Here is a 22,812-nt window from a genome sequence, read left to right on the forward strand (position 1 = left end):
TCCATAAACCATAACGTCCCAGGCGTACGCGCGGAGCTCCTGCGCGCCCAGCCCTTGCTACGACGGGCACTTATAGAAGGCACACATTTCCATGTTCTTTTTGCTGGCTGGCTCGCCTTCTCTAGCCGACTGCAAGAATTTCGAGCCGTGAAGGAAAGAGCCGCGGAGGGCTGAAAGAACTTAAGCTGTGAAGAAAAAGTAGGGGGAATCTGAAAGAACTTCAAGCCATGAAAAAAAGAGTCACAGAGAGTCCAGGGGAACTCAGATTGCTGTAAACTGCACACCGCTCCCGACACATGTACAGATATCTGCACCGCGTTTGCGCTTTTCGGCGCTTTTTCGTTTCACTGCCTTCAGCCAATTGGCTGTAATCATATGAAATAAGCCAGAATGAACTTTTTTTGGCTGACGACAGCTGTTCTTTTCAACGGCTAAATAGAAAGCAACGATATTCATTACCTTGTTTTCTATTTTTTTTAACTGAAAACAGTATTTGCCTAATATTCATGAAACGTGCCATGAGCATTCGGAGAGTACCGCGTTAGAAACAGGCACCAGCCACTTCTAAGCTCGGCGAATTCCTTGGAGCATGCACGGTGAGGCGCCCGTATTCGGCCCACCTTGTCGCGCGTGAGGAGGTCCTTGCGGCGCAGCAGGTACACAGCTTTGTCCACGCCGAGCAGGCCAACGTGAGTCCCTGCCGTGCCCTTGAGCAGCAGGGTCTCACTGCCGCCGGGCTCCAGCGGATGGTAAGGATTAGACTTCCGGCTCATAGTGAACTGCAAGCACCGAATGTTAAAGCATCGTAAACGCAAATGAATGGCAAGTGTCTCGGGGACTGCAGCACAGCGGAGAAAGCGACGCCTTTCTGCTTGCCCAGAGTAGCGTGAACTGATGAATGCGACAGCGTTGAGTTGTCACACCTACACTCCGCCGATTTCCGGTGTCACGAAATTCGCTGATTGGTCGAGAAAGGCCACGTGACCTTGCTGGCACATCACAGCCTTGCCCATCGGGTTGTGAGCAACCTAGTTTCTAGAAATTTAAGCAGCCTAGACAGAGATTCGAAATCAATAACCGAAAAAGAAAGTGATATATGTGAATGTCAGCATCGTCGCAGCATAGCCGATGCCTTACACTAGCTAGCAGTCCAAATATGGCGGTTGATGGACCGGCAGTTGCAAAAAAAACTGACACAAACACACACTGAAGTTGCAACAGAATCTGCAACAAATGCGAAATGTAATGATATCGCATTCTACTATAAGGGCGTAGAAACAGCGAACTTTTCAGTCATAATTTTTCTTTGGTATGCTGCGCTGGACAATGAATCCCGCAGTGGAATTTAGCTACGGCAGCTGAATAATTTTAACTAAATCTTTTTCTTACGTAATTTCGGTTTAAAAATCCGAATGGCGACTCTGACCGACAGGATGCGTTCAGGTCAGGTGAGGCATGCAAAAAAGTGTGACATAACCGCTGCTTGTTCATTTCTTGTCATTACAGCCCTTGAGGAGTTTGCATAGGAGTTGACGTGAACTCAAACGAAGAAATCAGTGATCATACTTAAGTTCTTGTATGACTCATATGACCTGAACACGTCTTGTGCGTCACAGGCATAGTTTGGTTGTTGAAACTGAAACCGAAACAGTGTAAGAGAAAAGTTTCAACTATGAATTGTTTACCAATTGTGCGCGCAATTCACTCGCTTTCTGTGTCTTCTGATGGTTTACGGGTGTTTAACGTCCCAAAGCGACTCAGGCTATCAGGGACGCCGTAGTGAACGGCGACCACCTGGGGTTCTTTAACGCGCACTGATATCTCACAGTACACGGGCTTCTAGCATTTCGCTTCCATCGAAATTCGACCGCCGCAGCCGGGATCGAAACCCGCGTCTTTCGTGTCAGCAGCCGAGCACCATTACCACTGAGCCACCGCGGCTGCCCCTCTATGTCTTCTGAAGTGCTGCGCATCATTCTACAGAGACAAAGCGCAACTGAAATTTGGGGTCTATTCCTTTAAGATTGCTTGAGCGTCCCCATTGTTTTAGCTAATGTGAGTGTGCCACATCATGTACGGGGAATATAAACAAGGGTGAAGCGTCTTCAGCGCAGATATCTATATATATATAGAGAGAAACAGAAGGACGGAAAGGCAGGGAGGTTAGCCAGGTGATGCCCAGTAGGCTACCCTACACGTGGGGAGGGGAACAAAGGAAAAAAGGAAAGAAAGAGCGAAATGAACTTTTCACGTGTCAGTCGACCACCATAACAAGGGGACAGAGTGCTCACACTTAAAGCTTAAAATTTATAGTCGGGAACTCAACCCCGAGTCCTTTAAGAACTTCAATAGCGCCTTCACTACTTTCCTTTGTGATGAATGTTTTGTCCAAGGCCACAGAATCTTGTTTTTTTTTTTTAAAGGAGAACGACAGTCCGAGCGGAGGAGTGCAGCTGCCAGGAAGGCACGCTCTCGCTCAAAAACGAAGGCTCAAGACGATGCCCTCGTCTTGAGCGTAAGTGTACACCTCAACAAGGCGCTCTGAAGCAACCAAGCAAAAAAAATAATCGAGCCGACACAGATTGGTTTTGAATACGCACCTTCGAGTGTTCCGTGCAAGTTGGTTTGGCGTTGATGTAAACAGCGTCCGTAGCTAGCTCTCCGTCCAAGAAGGCGACTACTACAACCCGGAAGCTTGGCGTCATTTCTGGCGCCACAGGAAATGACACATGGGGGTCGATCGTGTCCATGGCCACAGTGCCTGCCTGCAGCACTCGGCCTCGGGAAAGGACCTTGCAAGAGTAGAGCGTGGCGTCAAAAACTTGGGCGCCGAAAATCCTGCGACTCGCTAAGCAGAATCTAAAAGCGAGACAAGACTGGTACGTGAAATGTTTGGTGGCTCTAGATGACGACAGTCTAAGGCGCTGTATATAAAACGGGACCTCAGTGCGCCATACGCTGCGCTCCCAACGCTCACTTACATATCTTATCTGAAAGCGGATAAAACCTGCAGCTAGAGGCCAGGCTCAAAGCTTCTCGCTTTTACATCCCGCAGCGCAGTCAAGACAGTTGTTATTTATCAGCGTGCTCCTAAAGGGGGACGATAATGAGTAATCATCCTCATGACTGAAACCTGCTCAAACTTGGAGTACTACCCTGAGCACGTTGGACTACCCCACAAAGTAACTACATCGAGGGCACGCGGAAAGAATCAATCTTTGCCAGAGCTCCAAAGTGCGACCCCACCAGGGCCGCACGTGGTAAGGTGAGTCACCAACAGCGCAGAGCAAAAACCATGAAGATCGCCACTGTGAAGGCATAAGAGCGGAGCTCCAAAGTTGAGAGAAGTCTGACCAGATTCAACGAAGCTTGCATTTGTTGCAGCATAGCTGCCCCCTGGCGAGTGGTAACGGTAATTGCCCTCTCATGGAATCAGAGTGCACAGGCTTACTCAGTTTACCATCGTTTAGCGTAGGAACGCCGTTAAATTTCCTATTAGTGGGGGATTGCTGGAAAGGAAACACTTTCGTTGGTTATGCTGAATGGGAGACGAGGCTTGTATTTTGTGCAAGACGCAAATAGCAGGATTTTTGGGATTCAAATGTTGCGTACTTGCAACTATATATAATATTTAACTGGAAAACCCAATTCTTATTTACCAAAACTCATCATCATCATCATCATCATCATCATCATCATCATCATCATCATCATCATCAGCCTTACTACACCCACTGCAGGGCAAAGGCCTCTCCCATGTCTCTCCAATTAACCCTATCCTTTGTCAGCTGCATCCACCCTTTGCCTGCAAACTTCTTAATCTCATCCGCCCACCTAACCTTCTGCCGCCCCTTGCTACGCTTACTTTCTCTTGGAACCCACTCCGTTACCCTTAAAGACCAGCGGTTATCCTGCCTTCGCATTACATGCCCTGCCCAAGCCCATTTCTTTCTCTTGATTTCGACTAGGATGTCATTAACCCGTGTTTGTTCCCTCACCCACTCTGCCCGCTTCCGATCTCTTAACGTTACACCTATCATTTTTCTTTCCATGGCTCGCTGCGTTGTCCTTAACTTAAGCTGAACTCTTTTCGTTAGCCTCCACGTTTCTGCCCCGTAGGTGAGTACCGGTAAGATTATGCTGTTGTACACTTTCCTCTTGAGGGAAATTGGTAAACTGCCACTCATGATCTGCGAGAATTTCCCATATGCGCTCCACCCCATTCTTATCCTTCTAGTTATCTCCCTCTCATGATCCGGATCAGCTGTCACTACCTGCCCTAAGTAGACGTATTCCGGGACAATTTCTAGGCTCTCCCTGCCAACTGTGAACTGTTGTTCCCTTGCTAGGCTGTTGAACATTACCTTGGTTTTCTGCATGTTAATTTTTAGACCCATCGATCTGCTCTGCCTGTCTAACTCGTTGATCATGATTTGCAGTTCACCTCCTGAGTGACTCAGCAAGGCAATGTCATCAGCAAATTGCAGATTATTTAGGTATTCTCCATTTATTCTTATTCCCAACTGTTCCCAATTCAGGCCTCGAAAAACCTCCTGCAAACATGCGGTGAACAGCATTGGCGAGATCGTGTCTCCTTGCCTGACGCCCTTCCTTATTGGAATTTTATTGCTGACTTTATGGAGGACTATAGTAGCTGTGCAGTTGCTATATATATCTTCCAGTATTTTGACATAAGGCTCTTCTACCCCCTGATTACGCAATGCCTGTATGACTGCTGAGGTTTCCACTGAGTCGAATGCTTTCTCGTAATCAATGAAAGCTATATAGAGAGGTTGGTTATATTCTGCGCATTTCTCTATCACCTGATTGATAGTGTGAATATGATCTATTGTGGAATATCCTTTACGAAAGCCTGCCTGATCATTTGGTTGATTAAAGTCTAACGTTGCCCTGACTCTATTAGCGATTACCTTAGTAAATACTTTGTAGGCAACGGATAGTAAGCTGATCGGCCTGTAATTTTTCAAGTCCTTGGCGTCTCCCTTCTTATGAATTAAGATAATGTTTGCATTCTTCCAAGCTTTTGGTACAGTCGAGGTCATAAGGCATTGCGTATACAGGGTGGCTAGTTTTTCTAGCACGATGTCCCCTCCATCCTTCAACAGATCTGCTGTTACCTGATCCTCCCCAGCTGTTTTTCCCCTTTTCATTGCTTCTAAGGCTTTCTTTACTTCATCTTTCGTTACTGGCGGGATGACGCATTGCTGTGCACTGCTGTTCTCATTAGCGCTCCGATTACATTGGCTACTGTACAGGTCTGTGTAGAACTCTTCGGCTACGTTAACTATCTTATCCATATTGCTAATGACATTGCCCTGCTTGTCTCTTAATGCATACATCTGGTTTTTACCTATGCCTAGTTTCCTCTTCACTGTTTTTAGGCTACCTCCGTTCTTTATAGCATGCTCGATTCTCTCCATATTAAACTTCCTTATGTCGGCTACCTTGCGCTTATTTATTAACTTTGATAGCTCCGTTAGCTCTATTCTATCGGTAGTGTTAGATGCCTTCATGTTTTGGCGCTTCTTAATCAGATCTTTCGTCACCTGAGATAGCTTCCCGGTATCTTTTCGAACTGTCCTACCGCCTACTTCTACTGCGCACTCCGTAATTATTGATGTCAGGTTATCGTGCATTGAATGAACATCAAGACCATCTTCCTCAGTTAAAGCCGAATATCTGTTTTGCCGCGCTATCCTAAACTCTTGTGCTTTCCCTCTTACGGCTAACTCGTTAATGGTCTTCTTCTTCGCTAGCTTCTTCCGTTCCCTCTTCAAGTCTAAGCTAATTCTAGACCTTACCATTCTATGGTCGCTGCAACGCACCCTTCCGAGGACGGCCACATCCTGAATGATGCCAGGTTCAGCGCATAGTATGAAGTCGATTTCATTTTTAATCTCACCATTGGGGCTCTTCCAGGTCCACTTCCTGTTTTCTCGTTTGCGGAAGAAGGTATTCATGATCCGTAAATTATTTCTATCCGCGAATTCGACCAATAACTGTCCCCTGCTATTTCTAGAGCCTATCCCATAGTCACCTACTGCGTGGTCGTCAGCCTGCTTCTTGCCCACCTTCGCATTGAAGTCGCCCATCAGTACAGTGTACTGCGATTATACTTTATTCATTGCTGATTCTACGTCCTCATAGAAGCTTTCAACGGTCTGGTCATCATGGCTGGATGTGGGTGCGTAGGCCTGCACCACTTTCAGCTTGTACCTCCTAGTCAGCCTAATTACTATAGCTGCTACCCTCTCGTTAATACTGTAGAGCTCCTCTACGTTACCAGCTATATCCTTATTAATGAGGAAACCCACACCTAGTTCTCGTCTATCCTCTAACCCGCGATAGCACAGTATGTGTCCGTCCTTTAGTACTGTATACGCCTCACCTGTCCTCCTAACTTCGCTAAGCCCTATCACATCCCATTTAATTCCCGCTAGTTCCTCGAACAGCACTGCTAGGCTAGCCTCACTAGCTAAAGTTCTAGCGTTAAACGTTGCCAGGTTCAGATTCCAATGGCGGCCTGTCCGGAGCCAGAGATCCTTAGCACCCTCCGCTGCGTCACAGGTCTGACCGCCGCCGTGGTCAGTTGCTCTGCAGCCGCTGGGGACTGAGGGCCGAGGGTTAATTGGTTTGATCATAGAAGGTTGTGGCCAAGTACTACACCAGGGTGGCCAAATCCTGCTCTGGTGAGGGAGTGCGTTGTCGTTTTTCGTCACCGAGATCAGGCCGCACTCCAGGCCTGGTTATGCAATTCCATCAACACGCGGATTTTTTTTTTTTTTTAAACCCGGTGGAGAATTGCGCGGCACCAGGATTTGAACCCCGGTCCTCTTGCACGCGAGGCGGATGTTCTACCTCTACGCCATCGCTCACGAGCGTTAAATGAGTAGAATGTTTTTGAATATTTCCAATAATAATCCTATAGTTCAAGCCTATAAAATGTCTATTCCATGCGTGGTATATATGATGCCCAATGTGTGAAAAACTTGGAGTAGTTAAGCGATTAGCGACAGTGTTTTCCTTGTTACTTTCAGTGACAAATCGCGCCGTGAAAAACGCCCCCGCACAACAACATGCACAACATGGCGATCCATGGGCCTAGCATTTAGTGCATACTTTAGTTCTCCTAACTTCGTGCTCACGAATCCTTTATACTATAAGGCGAATCGCGGCAATAACTGTCCGACTTTTCAGGGCCAACGCTCAGAGGAGAAGTTTTCGTTTTTCAAGGAAGATTTAATAAGGACCTGAAGGTGTTTTTCTGTCACGAACATTTTAGCTTCTTCTGTGCCAGCAACTTGTGGCCTATGCAAGAGCAGGGAATGGCCCCTTCCGCCTGCTGATGTATCCTCAAGAGCATAGTACCGCATACTAGCGAAAAAAATTAGCCACGCTCTGATTAATTCCAAACCATACGTTACAGGAGAGATTTTAGATGAAATGTATGCAAAGAAAAAATTAAGGAATTAGTTGTCAAGAACATTCGTTTTGTGCCTGCTATATCTCTCTTATTATCCTCTCGACAGACGAAAATCAGATTGCGAAGGTGATGAGAGAGAAACGAGACACTTACCACGTAGTAGGCAGACATCATTTCAACATTGTCACTTGTGAAGAGCACCCTGTCGAATAATCCCTCCACCTGTAATGGGAAGTGCGCCATTTGGTTAAGACAGAGACCAGCATTGTCGCTGCTTAGCCAGATTACTCAGTTGCAAGCACCTCCTGTATTTCGTCTGTAAAACAGCGGTGCGTACTTAGGGCATTGGTGCGGGCGCTACAGTTCTTGTCTGCAGCCGACGCTATAGATCGCGAAGACGTAACACGGCCCTGCTGACTTTGCTTTCGATACAGGGCTGGTGTAGGTTAAATCAGGACTTGCGCATGAAAAAATACTGTGCGCCAAATCCTTTTCACATGCATGTAACGGAAGGCCAGTGTATAGGCTTACTAGTGTTCTCTCGGGCTGCAGAGAAGCCGGAAGGAAAGAGAACTTCATATCAAGTCGATTCTGTCTCCCGAGTTTGTTCACTTGTTTCACCCCAAACTCTTCTCTCCGTACTGTAACACCTTCGGAGTTACCTCTACCTATGAAGCCAAAACGCAGAAGGCACCTATGCGCTGTTGTCAGTGCACGTTAAAGGTACCCAACTGGTCGAAATTATTCCGGGGCCCTCCGCTATGACATCTCTCTCTCTCCCTCTTTCTTTCTTTCTTTCTTTCTTTCTTTCTTTCTTTCTTTCTTTCTTTCTTTCTTTCTTTCTTTCTTTCTTTCTTTCTTTCTTTCTTTCTTTCTTTCTTTCTTTCTTTCTTTCTTTCTTTCTTTCTTTCTTTCTTTCTTTCTTTCTTTCTTTCTTTCTTTCTTTCTTTCTTTCTTTCTTTCTTTCAATGCCACCTTCCTCCCATCCCTTACGGCGCGGTTCCGGTGTCCACCGAGATGTCATACAATTACTGCGCCATTTCTTTTCCTCAAAAACTAGTCACCTTCACCTCTTACACAACCTGGCGTTTACTTAGATGCACCAGAATGGCAGCGAGAATGGTTTTTCTAAAGAATCTGTGCTGTAGTCCCTAACGATTTTTTCTACGATTTAATTTTTCAATTAATTTCCACTCTTCAGCCCCGCGGGCGATACTGAAGCCTGCAGTGACATTGCTTGTTTAGTTCCCAATCATGGCATCACATGTCACAACTACCAATGATAGGACTACAGTGGTAAAAGATTTAATCGGGGAGTGAATCGTAATAAACTACGACCCACGTCCCTTGAATACATTACACCTGCGTATTCTTACATCGAACTTGGGGTCTATCCTCTCGATGACGATGAACTTTCCTGATTCTTGGGAGTATGGTTTCAACGTGAGCAGAGCTTCGGCTTGCTGTTCTTCGCTGTACCTCCAATGGGCAGTTCTCACCTGGAAATGACGGTAGAAGGGACGGTGTTTTTTAAATTTCCGTGAAGACGGAGAAGAAAAAGTGGCAAGGATGCAAGGAGACTAAACAATAGCCGATTTTCGAAGATTAAAAATAAACTTCGCTAGGGGGGGGGGGGGGGGGGGGAAGGAAGGCTCTGGTTCTTCGCTGGCGGCTTTTCAGTGAGGATAGAGGGATTAGCATAAACAGGGTTATTTGCTGTCGTAAATGAGAACGACACTAGACTTGGCTTCCGCGTGGTACTCTTGTGCGTCGTCATCGTCGTCATCATCGCCACAATCAGGCTGACCAGGCTCACTCCCCGCCAAAGGCCTCTCCCACATATCTCCAATTAACTCTGCCCTGTTCCTACGTGAGAATAAAAGTCTCCCCTCTAATCTTTGCATCTGCGAAAAAGCCATGCGGTCATTCTGCTGGAACATGTCATCCCGATGGTTTTATAGCAGACAAAAAATATAAAAAAAACAATGTCACAAGTAACGTTTACAAATGAAACAGGGATACCGTAATAAAGCTGATATAAGGTACCAGCATGTTTGTCACGCGGTATTGAACCTTGTATTCTATGCGCCATGTATTTAGTGGTTTGTGTATTGTTGCTATAGTAAATTAAATTTATACTTTAACCCTAGAACAGTGGGGAACGAGGAAAGAGCTTGAATTGGAAATGTTGTACATATATACATACCGTACACAGTGTCGAAAAAGTTACAAGTGGTATAATCTTCTTAATGGTAGCATTGCTTGTTCAAGGTATTCTCTGCGCTCTAATAAACCCCACGAAATTCGAAACATCCCTTCAGTAGTGCGCGTTCTAAGCGCCCCATGTTTAGGTTTCGGCGTGTGCACTGACTCAGTGTCGACAATTAGAAAGCCCCTGCGGCTGCACCACCACTACATTGAACGGCGTGCGTCTTAACGCGAGCGATTTTGGTTGGTTTGCAAAGATTACAATTCCATCCATTTATTGGTGTCAGTAAATTTCATTTCTATCTCTCCTTATGGCTATGCTGTTATTTGTCGGGAAGGATAGAAAAAGCCGCATTTATTGCTGATAAAATTGTGTTAAGGAATGGAACGTATTCACCTGCTTCTCTATTCAAACTCGTCGTGACAAGACGATAAGGAGTTCGTGATTACCATTTGCAACTGAATCCTCAGCGATCCACACAAGAAAATAGAAAATATCATGGCATCACCGTAGTTTGCCTGAGAGAAAGGCAGGTGGTGGTGATAACTGGATACGATTTGTTTATTACTGTGAAATCACTACTCTGATGGGTAAACTCCGAGCAGGATCTTGCAATGCTCGCGATGTTTTTCGAATTGTGCCATCACTGCCGACGATGCTGCCATTCCACAACATCGTTTACACTCCTAGCGCCCTCGTTTGGCCGATACTCCCGCCCACACCGCGTTGCCGGCGCGCTCCGCCGTCCCCGCTCCGCCGTCCCCGCTCCCGACGCTCGAGAGACATCGGCGTCGGAATCACGCGAGCAACCGCGCGGCGGCGATGGACGCGCGCTGCTCGTGCACTGTCTTCTCATGCGGTTGCCTTTGAGGCGGTGTTGCCTCGTGTGTTTTGGCATGTCCTACTCGGATCAACTGCGTTAAAAGGCGTTAATTTACAACATGAGAAAAGCACGATAAGCCAACACTATAGAAAACCAACAAAAAAGTATGAAGACAAGCTAGCGTTCATGCAATTCTGCTTTGACGCGTTTATAAAATCTAGGCAAAAATTCTCTAATTTTTTTTTGGCTTATGAAAGGTCTGTTTTCAGTGAAGTTAGCGCCTTTCTTTTCAGGACTCGGTAATCTATCTCTGCAGGCCATGGGGCCGAATTGCGGAACGCTTTCAAATATGAAGACAGTTTCAAAATATTCTCAAAGCCCCGCTGCTATTGGTCGGCCCTGACCACATGCCGTGATCGAGGTTAGGGGCGACCAATAGCAGCGGGGCTTTGAGACTGTTTTGAGGACGTCTTCAGAGTAAGGGCGTTTGTTAATTCGTCCACAGTTTCAGTTTATCCTCAGTTACAACTTTTCACCTTCACGGCTGCCAGTTCTGTTCGCGCACGCTTGCAGAAATAATAAACCATGCAGTGTAACCGAAAATATTGCATAATCGCCTTGATTAATTAAACGACAATCTAGCTGGCAGGTTACTTGCTCTATGGTCACCTGAGTCAAATCTTAGATGGGGAACACCGATGGTTGGTCCCAGAACTTGCTATATCATGGTAAAAACAGTAAAATGGTCACGCAACTTTCCTCTCCCGGCCTAACCTCCACCAAGAGGAAAGATGGCGTGCCTTTAAGAAAACTTGCTTTCTAGGGATATTATAACTACCTTAGTGACCCGTTTATAAACTAGTATTCAATTCTGTTTCTTTTTCATATTTGCTTATGCTATCTGCGCCTTTTACAAAAGTACAGAAGGATAAGGGATAAGAGGTGTACGTAGCGCATGCCTTCAGTCTGCTTCAGACGTTCGGTCTGAGTTCAGTATGCCGTTAGATTTTCTGTGCCCTCAGAGCGCCAAGACTCTATCAACAAGCCTCATAAGTAAATACCTATGCAAGCGGTTGTTCTCGGACTGTTTTTTTTTTCGAAAAAGTCGCGAGCATATTTTTTTTTCTTGAAGATACAGGCGACTGCTTAACAAGCCTGCTCGCAGGCTATCGATGAAAGCTGAAGAGTCGACAAGCTTAATCTGCATTGAGGCAAGCAGACAGCTGCGTAATATCTGTACATACTCAGCAAAACGATCGCTCTCATCGCATTTGCGTACCTTCACAGTGAAGCTGGTGTCATGAGCGTCTGATATGTCAAACGTCACAGTGCCGTTTGCATTCGTTGTGGACTCGGATCCGAGTTGGGGACAACCGCTGTTCCGCCAATGCGCACAGGTCAGCTTTACCGTCACATCTTTCGCAGGCTCTTCGTTGGCGTACGTCACATCCGCCTGCGTACAGTGGTGAAGAAAGACATTTTGACGGGCAAGTTGGTACATAGTCTTTTAGAAATGCTGTGCGCTAACGCTGTGAACGTGAACGCCTTTTTAGCGCGCAGCATTTCTAAAAGAGCGTGTAGTGCAGTCCAGTCAGCAAGAAACAAATTGGAGAGTGCGTTTCATAGACATGCATAAACATAACTTTTGAAGACGAACTGCGGTTGAACTCAGGGCACAAGAGGACAATAATGGGACATGCAAAAACTCGGTCATGTAGGCGCTGCGCTTGGTAATTGCTAGGACTACCCGAAATTAAGATTTTTGCACTTAGCATCAGCAGTATACCTATATGGCTGTCTAAGGCCTCCCCCTCCTTCAGGCTTCCTTTAGCATGTATTTACTTCATTGTACAATGAGTGAGGATGAATTCAGTACCCTCTTTAAATGCGTGCAAACATTTTATAGGCCAGCTTTAAGGAAGTCCATAGAGTGCATGCACGACCAAGATCTTTGCCTCCGCATCTGTATTCGTATGCATCGAATAATCTCAAAATCATATACATTTGAGCATGAAAATCTAATACGAGAGAACTCAATGCATAATTACTGCAAGCTTTTTGGTCAAGAACTTGGTGGTAACTTTAGTAAAGTGCCTGTGATGCTGCTGCGGAGGACAACCGCCTTTCAGTCATTACGCCCTCAGTTCTTAGGATGGCGGAAGGTGGCGCTTTTCAGCTTTAAAGGGAACATAAAAGTTATGCTACGTTTATGAGTCGGAAGAATAGCAAAGCCCTAGATATAGATAAATTACTCAATAAGCCTGCAAAGGACACTTCCTGGAGTCGATAGCGTCTGTAATCGTGCAGATATTCAACATTGCTGTAGAAAATTAAGAATTTCTGGCTGTAATTAAGAGACCTGCGTGTCTCATTTACGGAGGCGGGGCAAAGAACGAATCCAGAAACTATAACTGGTCACGGCCGCGTGCATTCTAATGCCACTTCGTAGTTTTAAAAATGCCATATCTACCGCAGCCTAAGCGCTACTCACTGTTCTGCACGTAGTCATCTTTTCATGAAATTTGTAACTCGGTTAGTCTTTGTGCCAGCCTGGCATACGTGGCCTGGGCATCCCTCCTGGGAGGGTTAACATCCAACATTACGGGGTACAAAGACAAATACATGGCCTCAACTGTCAGCCTTTTTCGGGCTGCTGCATGTTCGAAACAGAATGGGTGCACTCAAGAGCGTAGCGGGATATAAGGAGCCTCTCCCAGGACTGCACCTCAGGTCGGGATGCGCCTGTACCCATTCGGTGGGTACCCATCCGGTGGGTTTCGAACCTGCCACCTCCCGCAGCCTAGGCGGACGACCAAACTACTAGGCCACGGCTGCGGTCACTCTAGGGGCACTGTGAGCAGCTTGTTTCCTTTGTGTTATTCATCATCCTGCTCCTAACGGCGAGATAGCAAGCTTCCAAGGTTTTCGTGCTTTACGCTGACATTATTTGTAATTTTGATTTAATTACTCATATGAATATTTTTAACCAAGTGTACCTCATAACACGGTTTGCTTGTTTCTCAAAGCACAGAGGCCCGTAACTAGGAGCATAAAGGAAACTAACCTACATCCGACTGTTCCACTTAAGGCTGCATATTTTTGTATGCGTTCATAGGAACACCAAGACGTGATAAATGTACCTGGACTAACGCTGACAAGCTGAACTTTTGCTCGGATATGACATGGGTATACCAATATTTGTAGTAAGTGTTTTTAAGCATGAAATACTTTTGTAGCAATAGCTACATTACGGTAGCATTTCGAGCCTTCAGCGTGGCGGCGCGCAACCCTCACGGGGTGCGGAGCAGCTGCCGACGGGTGGCGCCGTGACTGATCACGTGGTTCGTCACGTGGTTGGTCACACGACCAGGTTCCACTCGGCCAGCTGTAGCTATCGCGTCACTCCAAGTTTAACCAGAGCTAAACCACCGCCATTTTTTATCTCTCGCTCTTCTCAAATTCAGGCGGCGAATATCGTCCGAAAATTGCCGCGAACGTGAAGGTTAACATGAAGCCCAACTAGTCCGAAAATGTCGAACTTTTCCTTCATAACAGAAGCCAGTAGAAATAACTGCCGCCCCGAGCGGGATTCGAACCTGCGCCGGCGCCAACAAAGCAGCTTCCTTTTGCCATGCCTTAGAACGTTCTGCCGACGCCACAGGCTCTCGCGGTAAGTGTTGTCACATCTTCCTCATATTTCATTCGCTCGTTTACAAATGCTTGCAGACACTAATGCTTTCGCCACGGCAGCGCAACTGAGCCGGTTGAATCATTAGGCTAGATTAAGTCACCAGTGGCCGCTTTATGTAGCCTCGCACGAAAGTGAGACGGCTGCCAAGGCGGAAGAATTTGGTGCTAGGGCCGATGAAAAGCGAACGGGCGTCCAAGAGCGAAACAAGCAAGACACGTCGAGAGCGCTGGCCATCACGAAAAGCATAACCATCGGAACGCGGTGGCAAGCGCCAGAAGTGGCTCTTCATCCATGGCGAGACTGAGCGACCAGCGCCGGCGAAGCAGCTGTTAAATCCCCGATAGTCACGTGGTACCGCAGCGTCGAGGCCCCTAGCGACCGACGAGCCTCCAAGCGAGCGCAGCTGCGGCGTCTCTCCGCAGTCGATGACGTGGCGTGACGTCACAGGACGCACCTCCTCTCCGCCGGCTGGAGGTCAAACGCGTGCCACATTTGACCTTGGTAGTTTGCCTCGAGGAGTAGAGCTTTCGCTCTAAAACGAGCACGCAGTCCAGCAAAGAAAAGGGGCTGATGGCGGAGGCTTCTCAAGCCGCGAGAGGGGGTAGCTCTAGCTAGGGTGAAAAAACACGTACACAGGGCCGTGTTCAACAGCCGGTCCTGGCTTATGTCAGCGTGCACCTGCGTCCATGCTTGAGCCGTATACTAGACGGCGTACGCATTCCCTGCGATGCATTTAATGCTTGCATCCACTCTCGACCACGAGATAGGCTGCAATGTTTCTTTCCCCTCGCATCTACGGTTTCTGAAGGCTAGAACCCAGACTTTGCTTAAACTTAATATAAAGCCAGGCTTCGATTGCTCGCACTGGTGCTTTCAATTACAGCTTTTTCCCACGCATGATTGACCACGGGCACTCATTTTCTGGGATAATCCTTTGTACCCTTAAGGAGACACTGTGGACAACACAATCCAATTTTTGTTCTTAATAGAAGAAACGATTCTGTTGCTTTGGTCACTTAGGGTTCGATCAGCAGCAAAAGACGCATTTATTTCCCCGAAAATTGGGTTCAAATTTTTTCCCGGCACTCAAACTCTTGACGTGAAGGCCGGAACTGGCTCTGGAATAACCGTATGGAAGGACGCGGATACCTGGCCTCAGGGACCTGTGCGAAAGACGCTACTTTGACGCACCGCAGTTTTGCTTACGAAAACGACCAATGGTGGCGGCATCTTTATTTAATTTGTTGACCTGTTCCAGCTTGTGAAATCTCCGTTTTTGACTGAAATAGCGTGTATGCCCATAAGCTCGCTCAGTTTTCGACACTGGAAAACTTCAATTTGCCATCAGTGTCGCTTTAAGGTACTTTTTATACTCTGTTGATGGCGTCATGATTCGGTATCTGTCGAGTTAAATTACATTTGTTGTACAATTATGCCTAAATTTATATTTTATTTAATTGTACCGACTGTTTTTCTCACTACGTATTTATTTTGTACCGTGTGTTGAGTCGTCTTGTATTAGCGCACATTCCGCTTTTCCTTCTTTTTCACCCCTCTTGCAGTAGCGCTAACAGGGTTGCAGTATAAATAAATAAAGAAAAAACGTGAACTCCCACTCTGGAGCTGAAGGTCAGAGCCCCTGATGCCACCACTACGAGTACACCGGACTTTCTCGCGCGCCAGCGGCGGTTGCGAAGTCGTACCTTCACGTAGAAACGGGTCCGAGGCTTGAAGCTTGTCTCACTGCTTGCCGTTGACACTAGGAACGGCGACGTGGAGAAGACGACCCGGTCGCTGCGCCCGGTCTGCCGGATGCCCGTGGCCTCCTCGGTGACGTCGGCCTCGATCACGAGGCGGTTACGCCTTCTGAAGAAAGTGGTCAGCGTGTCCCCACCCACCATTGCGGCCACGTCAGACAGCTTCACCGCGTACTCGACCTTCCCTTCTTCATTGAGCTGCGACGTTGCACGTTGTTAAAGCGGAGCGCTAAAGCTACCGATGAGGCTTCATCAACACAATGCGAGCTACTGGCTGTGAGACGCCGCTCGAGAGATGTTTGCTCTGTATTATATGAGAGTGGATATGTGCTCGTATTGGATGCTGCATGCATGCCGATCACGCTCTCTTTAAATGATTCCCTTCCATCTGCACTGACTACCTCTTGCTTTCTTGCCCTTTTCCTATATCTTAACGCTGGGCCGCAGGCCATAGACACTTTCCTCCGGGTGACATATCCATTTGCGCCCCGCCTATCTATCGGCAGCATTGCAAAAAGAAACAAAAACTCTAAGCGTCGATGAAATGGGGAGAAATTTGAGGGCCACATTATTAGCCTGCTCGGAAGATATGAAACGCACGAAGGTATCTTTAATAGCAGTATCACCTAAACCGGTTTGCTAGCACGATTATAAAGTGATGCTCTTTTCAGATAATCTAGTAATTAGCTTCTACAAGAGTAAAATTGCACGTCCGTTCATGCCACACCAAAAATTGATTGGCGTAAATTCTCCCTGCAATTGCCGCTCGGCTAACAGTAAGACTGACGGCGGTGAATATGTTCATACGAAAAAAATTATAGCCTTCTATTTGGTAAGTAACCATGCAGCATATATTTTCCTTTTTTTTTTGATAAATCAACTTGTCATGTATTCTTCACAGCATCGAGACGGGTCGTCGACTAGCGCAACTCAACGTTTTCACTGAAATATCGAGTAAAATTGTTTTTGTGAGGAATTTTGAAATGAATAGAGTAATATCTCGCTTATTTCACTGGTGATCATTTAAGATGAAAATTTGGTACAGTGCCCTAACGGGTGACATAATGGCAGCGCAATTACACACACAGAAGCGCGAAAGAGAATATCGCACAAAACAGCCCAAGGTATTTGGAATGAGAAAAGCATCAGCACGGGAAGAATATTTCGCCCTTTGATACTCATGTAGCATTATTAAGCGATACAACTAGAAACTGCTCCTCACTTTACTGAAAAAGCCGGTTCAAAAGTTACAAAAATCGTATTTACCTCGGGCGTTATAAGACGCTTGGCTTAATACAGAAAAGAAATCTCAGCTACCAGAGCGAGAACCGCTGCAGTGCATTAGACGCTCCACAGGAGATCGTTAACCACATACATAAACAACTCGGTTAAAAAAAATCTGACATCTATGAGAATGATGTGTCATCGTTATCGCTACCTTTCTTCATTGCACCGGTTCGCTACCCTGCAATATCACATTAATTACCAAACTGGCATGCAGCGTACGAAAAAGGGAAGCATATACCTGGTGTTTCAGCGAACACGTTCAAAAATTTTCAAAATTAGGCTTTTTGGGGTAAAAATAGGGCTTTTGCGGCATAGTGTTACCAGTGTTGGCGGGCACCAGAAAACCGGTGAATCGTCTTAAGTAGTAAGCTGGTTAACTAATTGTTAATAAACTTTTAACTAGTATAGTTAGGCGCCTAGTTGCCATTAAAGATGTGTAGCCGGTCGTTAGTAATATACATATTAGTTTTAGAATTTCGAAAACGCGATTCCCTTGGCGCTGTGGCTCGACAAAATTCGGCTTTTTCGACTGGTTACGTGTACTGGAGGGGTTGCTTTGCCTGCATACTTTCGAAGGCGCATGCATTTTCGCACGACGCAGCCACGGTTTGTCGAGCCACAGCGGCGAGGGTAATCGCGTTTCGAAGTTCTGAAAACTGATATGGCTATTACTAACGACTGGCTGCCTGTCTCTAATTGCAACTAGACGATTAACTCTATTAGTTAGAAATTTAATTATTAAAGATTAGATAACGAGCTTACTATTTAAGACGATTTACCAGTTTCTGGTGTCCGCCAACACTGGTAATACTATGACACAAAAGCCATATTTTTACCCCAAAAAGATTATCAATTTTTTTTGAAAGTGTTCTTTGAAACACCCGGTATATTGAGCACCTGTTTGGGTGCGGTGCTGTCGCCGATCTTCATCATGCCACCCAGCTCGTTCTTCGCTGAGAAACGAAACCACACCACACCGCGAACGGTCATGCCATTCACGAACCTGCGGGAGGAATTCAGTTTTCTTTCCGCACCATTTGAGAGTAAAACAGCACGAATGCGATTTCAGTGAGTCTAACGGTGAAGGGCGGCAAAGTTGTTCACCGCTGGCACCCGGACAAGTCCAGCGCCTCCGAATATGGCGCTTACCGGTGCCCACATACCGCTAAGCAAGCTTTCGAGAATGGTATTTGGTATTCGCTTGAAAATTGGCTGAGGAGGTTCGTCAAAATCTTGGAGTTGCGCCGCGTGACGTGCATGCTCCTGGAGCATAAATTTGTATTCGTGAAGGGACCTCTACAATGAGTTCACCTCTCCAGAAGCTGTATATCGGGGCAATAAACATACGATACGCTGCGTAATGGATGGAAAAGCTTCATTTCTTCAAAAGCACGTGTGGACGATACCGTGTTAGATGGCCATCAACCCATGGCTGACGGAGACCTGGGTGGCCTACTAGGTCTGAGCTGGCCAACACTGCCTGGCATAGCTCAAGATACAAATACAAATACATTTATTTTCAACATCAGGGATGTTGAAAAGGACAAAAAAGTATGTTGAGAAGGACAACGCTTATTATCCGCCCGTGGCATCCCTATGCTACACTCCCATAACATATGATCACAAGTTACCAGCTTCTGGCACCATCTGCACTCCGGCTTAAGCTAATTCTCGTATATTTTACTCAACACGCTTAGACTGTCTAAAGATCTCGTCTGCTATCTTCTCCAGACACATCCTTGCGCCTTGACCAACTGCTTGTCCAGGAGCGGGAAAATCCTCCACTCCAGTTTATGATGGTCTGTAATGACGTGAAAGGGCCCCAGCCCATCTCTCGTGGACCTCCACGGAAAGGCCGGCTGACCTGCTCGGCTGAAGAAACCTTCAGCATTCATGTGAGCCACCTCGTTCCCAGGGTTCCCAGAGTGCGCCGGTACCTAGACAATTTTCATCTCCCAAGCCCGTCGCTCCGTGGCCCAATTCAGCAATCAGGCTGCTGTGGCAGATATTGAAATTCAGTTTTTTAGGATAGGAAATGACGCAGTAATTGTTTCACAACTCGGTGGACACCCGAACTGCGCCGTAACGGAAGGGAGGAAGGTGGGAGCGAAAGAGAAATTTCTACCACCTGGGAACCTTTAACGTGCACTGATATCGCACAGCGCCTTTGCGTTTCGTCCCCATCGAAACGCGGCCGCCGGGGCCGCGGCCAATTCTACCGCGACACGCAGAGCTCATTTGGATGCCTGAGCACTCGGGAAATGAGGCCGCTAATAATTTAGCCCTAGGCTTAATTTGCCGCAATCTGGTAGGCCTCGTACATGGACACTGGCAAGAGCGCCCGCAAGCCTTTGCCCAGATCACAGCGTCCTATCGCCTGGTGCGTCGTGCCCACCTGCCACCCCACCTCTCCCTAAGCCACAGGAAGCAGGCCATCTGGAGGAGACTCCAGGACCGCACGCTCCCTTCTTCTCTTTCTGTTAACGTCGTTCCACATCCCCGGCCTGCGCTTTCTACGCACCCCGCATCCCTCTGGTTTCCCCGGCAGATCCTCCCGCGCTAAGCCCGCAGCACTCAACGCCTCGGAGGACTGGGAGGCCGCAATACAATCCGAGGACCGTGCTCGGCAGAAGATCGGCACTATGTAATCAATGTAATGGATCAGTGTAATGTAATGGATGTAATGTAATCAGTCATCAATGTAATGGACCGCCATCACATGAACGTTTGATCGCCGATGGGGTCGTGCAGGGCTTCAGTAAAGTTTTCACCACAAGATCGTGAACGGAAGGCTTGAGCTCATCAAGATACAGCAGCACTTGCAGCCAAGGTGGCAAAAAATGTTCGCAAACAACGTCCAAACGCAAGTGCCGGTGACATTGAGGGAAAATCGTAGGTGATAAGATGCCCCAGTGCTTGCCGCCGAAGGCGTTTCTGCGATTTGCGTTACAGGCGGTGATCGCCTTGTGGGTTCTTTCGGTTTCATATTGAGCTAAGATTATATTTACAAGCTATGCAGTGGGACACTCTCGGAAGGTAGAAGATACGACTGGAACATGGCTAGTTAGGATATAGGGGCAGTCTTCCAGCCGCTTACACTGAACCGATGTGGCGTCTTCACACGCAAACCGCGAACGGGTCTGTGCTCTAGGGCACAGCGGATGATCGACAGCAGCACGTGTGCACTCAGATGATATTTAGCCCTCTTGCAAATAATACACAAAGTGGGCCAGCTACCTACAAAAGATCAACGATCTTTTTCCTCATAAGAAGAAGACTACGCAAGAAAGGCTTCGACATTTTTTTTACCGGATGAGGCAGGGACACAAACGGAGCAGTGTCTGCGGCAAACGTTTGCTTGCTTCGAGACAGGCCGCCGTTCGGGACAGGTCTTTCTGTGCCGTATTCTTGGGGCAAAGCCATCCCCGGCTGTTTACCGGTCGGTGAATGCGGTAAGAGCGTATATTCTTTACCGCTCGCCTAGAACCAGAATATCGGCTGCAGTGTGCGATGGGCCTTCTCGTGTCCCTGCCGCGGGAGGCTACGAAAGCGTGCTTCCACAACCGCTCGCGACGCTAGCTGGATCCGGAAGAGGTTCTGCCCAGCACCGTGGAATTCAACGTACCCTCATGTGACACTGCACAGCCTCTGCTTCCGCTTACCCCAGAGGGAGCTTACTCCCCCGCCCAGCCGGCGCTGTCCCGAGGCGGGATGGTCGGCCGTGTCGAGATGGAGGAGGAATAGGTTTTTCCATAGAATCGGCCCTGGTTTAAGTGCGTATCTAACGTATTCCCGACTACTACATTTTCAAAACCTATGAAGTTTTTATCTCTCTGTCTGGAGCCATCGGCGCTACAGCGTTCCTCACAGGCGATAAAGCAGCATAGAAATGCATATGAACATATCTTTTGTTTCCTTTTATGCACGCCACAGACTCGATAAAGTTGCAAAAAGAAAAAAAATGAAACTTGGAACTTCGAAGGCAGCTTAACGTGCAGGCACTTACTTTGCAGTCACAGTGCATGTGATGTTCTCAAAATCCGGAAGTATGAAGGAGTCTGCAGTCTCCACTAGCACCGAAAAGCGGGGAAGCACTGGAAGATATCAAGTCACACCGTCGTTATAAAGAAGAGGCAGACATCCAAACACTGGCCACCCGACGCTCAGAGCTCAGAGTGAGCAAAAAGTGATGATCGCTTCACACTGAGGCGAGTTTTGGTTTTTCTTTAGCGTGTACTGCGATTTCGCTTATGTGATTTTTCTGCGTTCACCGCTGAATCTCTCAGGTAGGTATAAAAAGAGTGTTAAGTACAACGGATTACACTAATAACTAGCAATCGGAACACTTCTTTCTTAACTAGCAGTACGTAACAAAAGCAGTTTAATAACGCCCTTTTCTGAACTACAGCGTAAAAAATGTTATCGTAAAAAAAAAGCTACCGGAGTACCAGGTAAAGGTAAGGTTCATAAAACGCTTACATATGACAGAAATAACTTTTTGTTTAAGCAGTGTACCTCATATTTTCACATTTTCAAGACACGGGTAGACATATGTTGAAATTTTTCGAAAGTGCGTTTTTCCTATAACCGCGCACAATCGGTTAATAAAATGGGGCTGTTGCACGCATTTATTGGAATAAACTGCCGACCAGCGAAATAATGTTTCTTGTTTTTATTATGTTTTTTTAGACGTGACATTGTAACTCTGCCTAAAATTTCAAAATTCCTACTTACCATATTCTTTCACTTCAAATGTTGTTGTCGTATTCTGACGATACTGTGTGCCCAGGACAAAAAAAACATTTAGAAGTTCACAATTAATATTATTTTGCCACCGTAGAAATTTTTTGTCATGTTTTTGTAACCTATATGACATATGAAATCGGGGAATCAAGGCAACAATGACAAACCGGAAAAAAAAAGAATCCTATGGTGACTCTTATGTATCCTTAAGGGTGCACTGAAAAGAATTTTGAGTTCGTCTTTTTTTTCTGGGGAGCTCGATCTACCCACTGCGAGTATTCTCAGAAACTTCGAATTATTATCCCCTGTGGCCTGTTTCCCTATTAAATCGGATTAAATGCTCCGGCTCCCACCTTTTTTTCAACTCCCCGGGGAGAGTAAGAAGTCAACCATGATTGCCAATCGCGTGGCGGCTTGCAGCTTTACCGTTGGCAGAGTGATGCGCGGAGTGACCTTCTAAAACATGCACAGTAGTGTTTGCATGAATGCGACAGAAGTCGACTCCAGTACACTTTTTGTGGACTGTGCAAAAACGCCGAGGAAAAGAGTAATGGACGAGCCTTTCCTTCTCAAAACCTGCTCTTTCTCTCGAAAAGTTGTCTCAGGGCGCTTTCTTTCGCATTCATGTAAGCGCGGCTTAAGTTCAGCCAGAGAAGACACTGTAGTTCATCACCGCTGCGGCAGCGGAAGAGGAAAGAACCTAGTCCGCTTGCTTGAGGCTTGCTCATGCCAAACAATTCTGGACTACAGCATTTTTGAACGGGAAATCGTTGATGAGCGCAATTTTTTCATATAATGCAAGATTTCACTATAGCAATTAATATATCCGCAGGTCACCCGACTGCAGTATTGAATTTT

The 22,812-nt window shown here is 46.7% G+C and overlaps 1 protein-coding gene across 1 annotated transcript in view; it reads right to left on the reverse strand.

The window, feature by feature from the left end:
• The window catches only part of LOC144124380 (complement C3-like), a 103,893-nt gene extending 82,617 nt beyond the window's left edge, over nucleotides 1-21,276 (reverse strand). Inside the window, exons 1-8 of the mRNA XM_077657008.1 lie at nucleotides 21,218-21,276; nucleotides 18,109-18,214; nucleotides 15,871-16,122; nucleotides 11,756-11,929; nucleotides 8,821-8,943; nucleotides 7,598-7,666; nucleotides 2,601-2,792; nucleotides 621-779 (exon numbers count right to left, since the gene is read on the reverse strand). Coding sequence (XP_077513134.1) covers nucleotides 621-779; nucleotides 2,601-2,792; nucleotides 7,598-7,666; nucleotides 8,821-8,943; nucleotides 11,756-11,929; nucleotides 15,871-16,122; nucleotides 18,109-18,201 — 1,062 coding nt within the window. The 5' untranslated portion in view covers nucleotides 18,202-18,214; nucleotides 21,218-21,276. The remainder of the gene's footprint in view (nucleotides 1-620; nucleotides 780-2,600; nucleotides 2,793-7,597; nucleotides 7,667-8,820; nucleotides 8,944-11,755; nucleotides 11,930-15,870; nucleotides 16,123-18,108; nucleotides 18,215-21,217) is intronic.
• Nucleotides 21,277-22,812: the final 1,536 nt, after the last annotated feature.

The sequence above is a fragment of the Amblyomma americanum genome, chromosome 3 (genome assembly GCF_052857255.1).
Source record: "Amblyomma americanum isolate KBUSLIRL-KWMA chromosome 3, ASM5285725v1, whole genome shotgun sequence".
In the NCBI taxonomy this organism is placed as follows: Eukaryota; Metazoa; Arthropoda; class Arachnida; order Ixodida; family Ixodidae; genus Amblyomma; species Amblyomma americanum.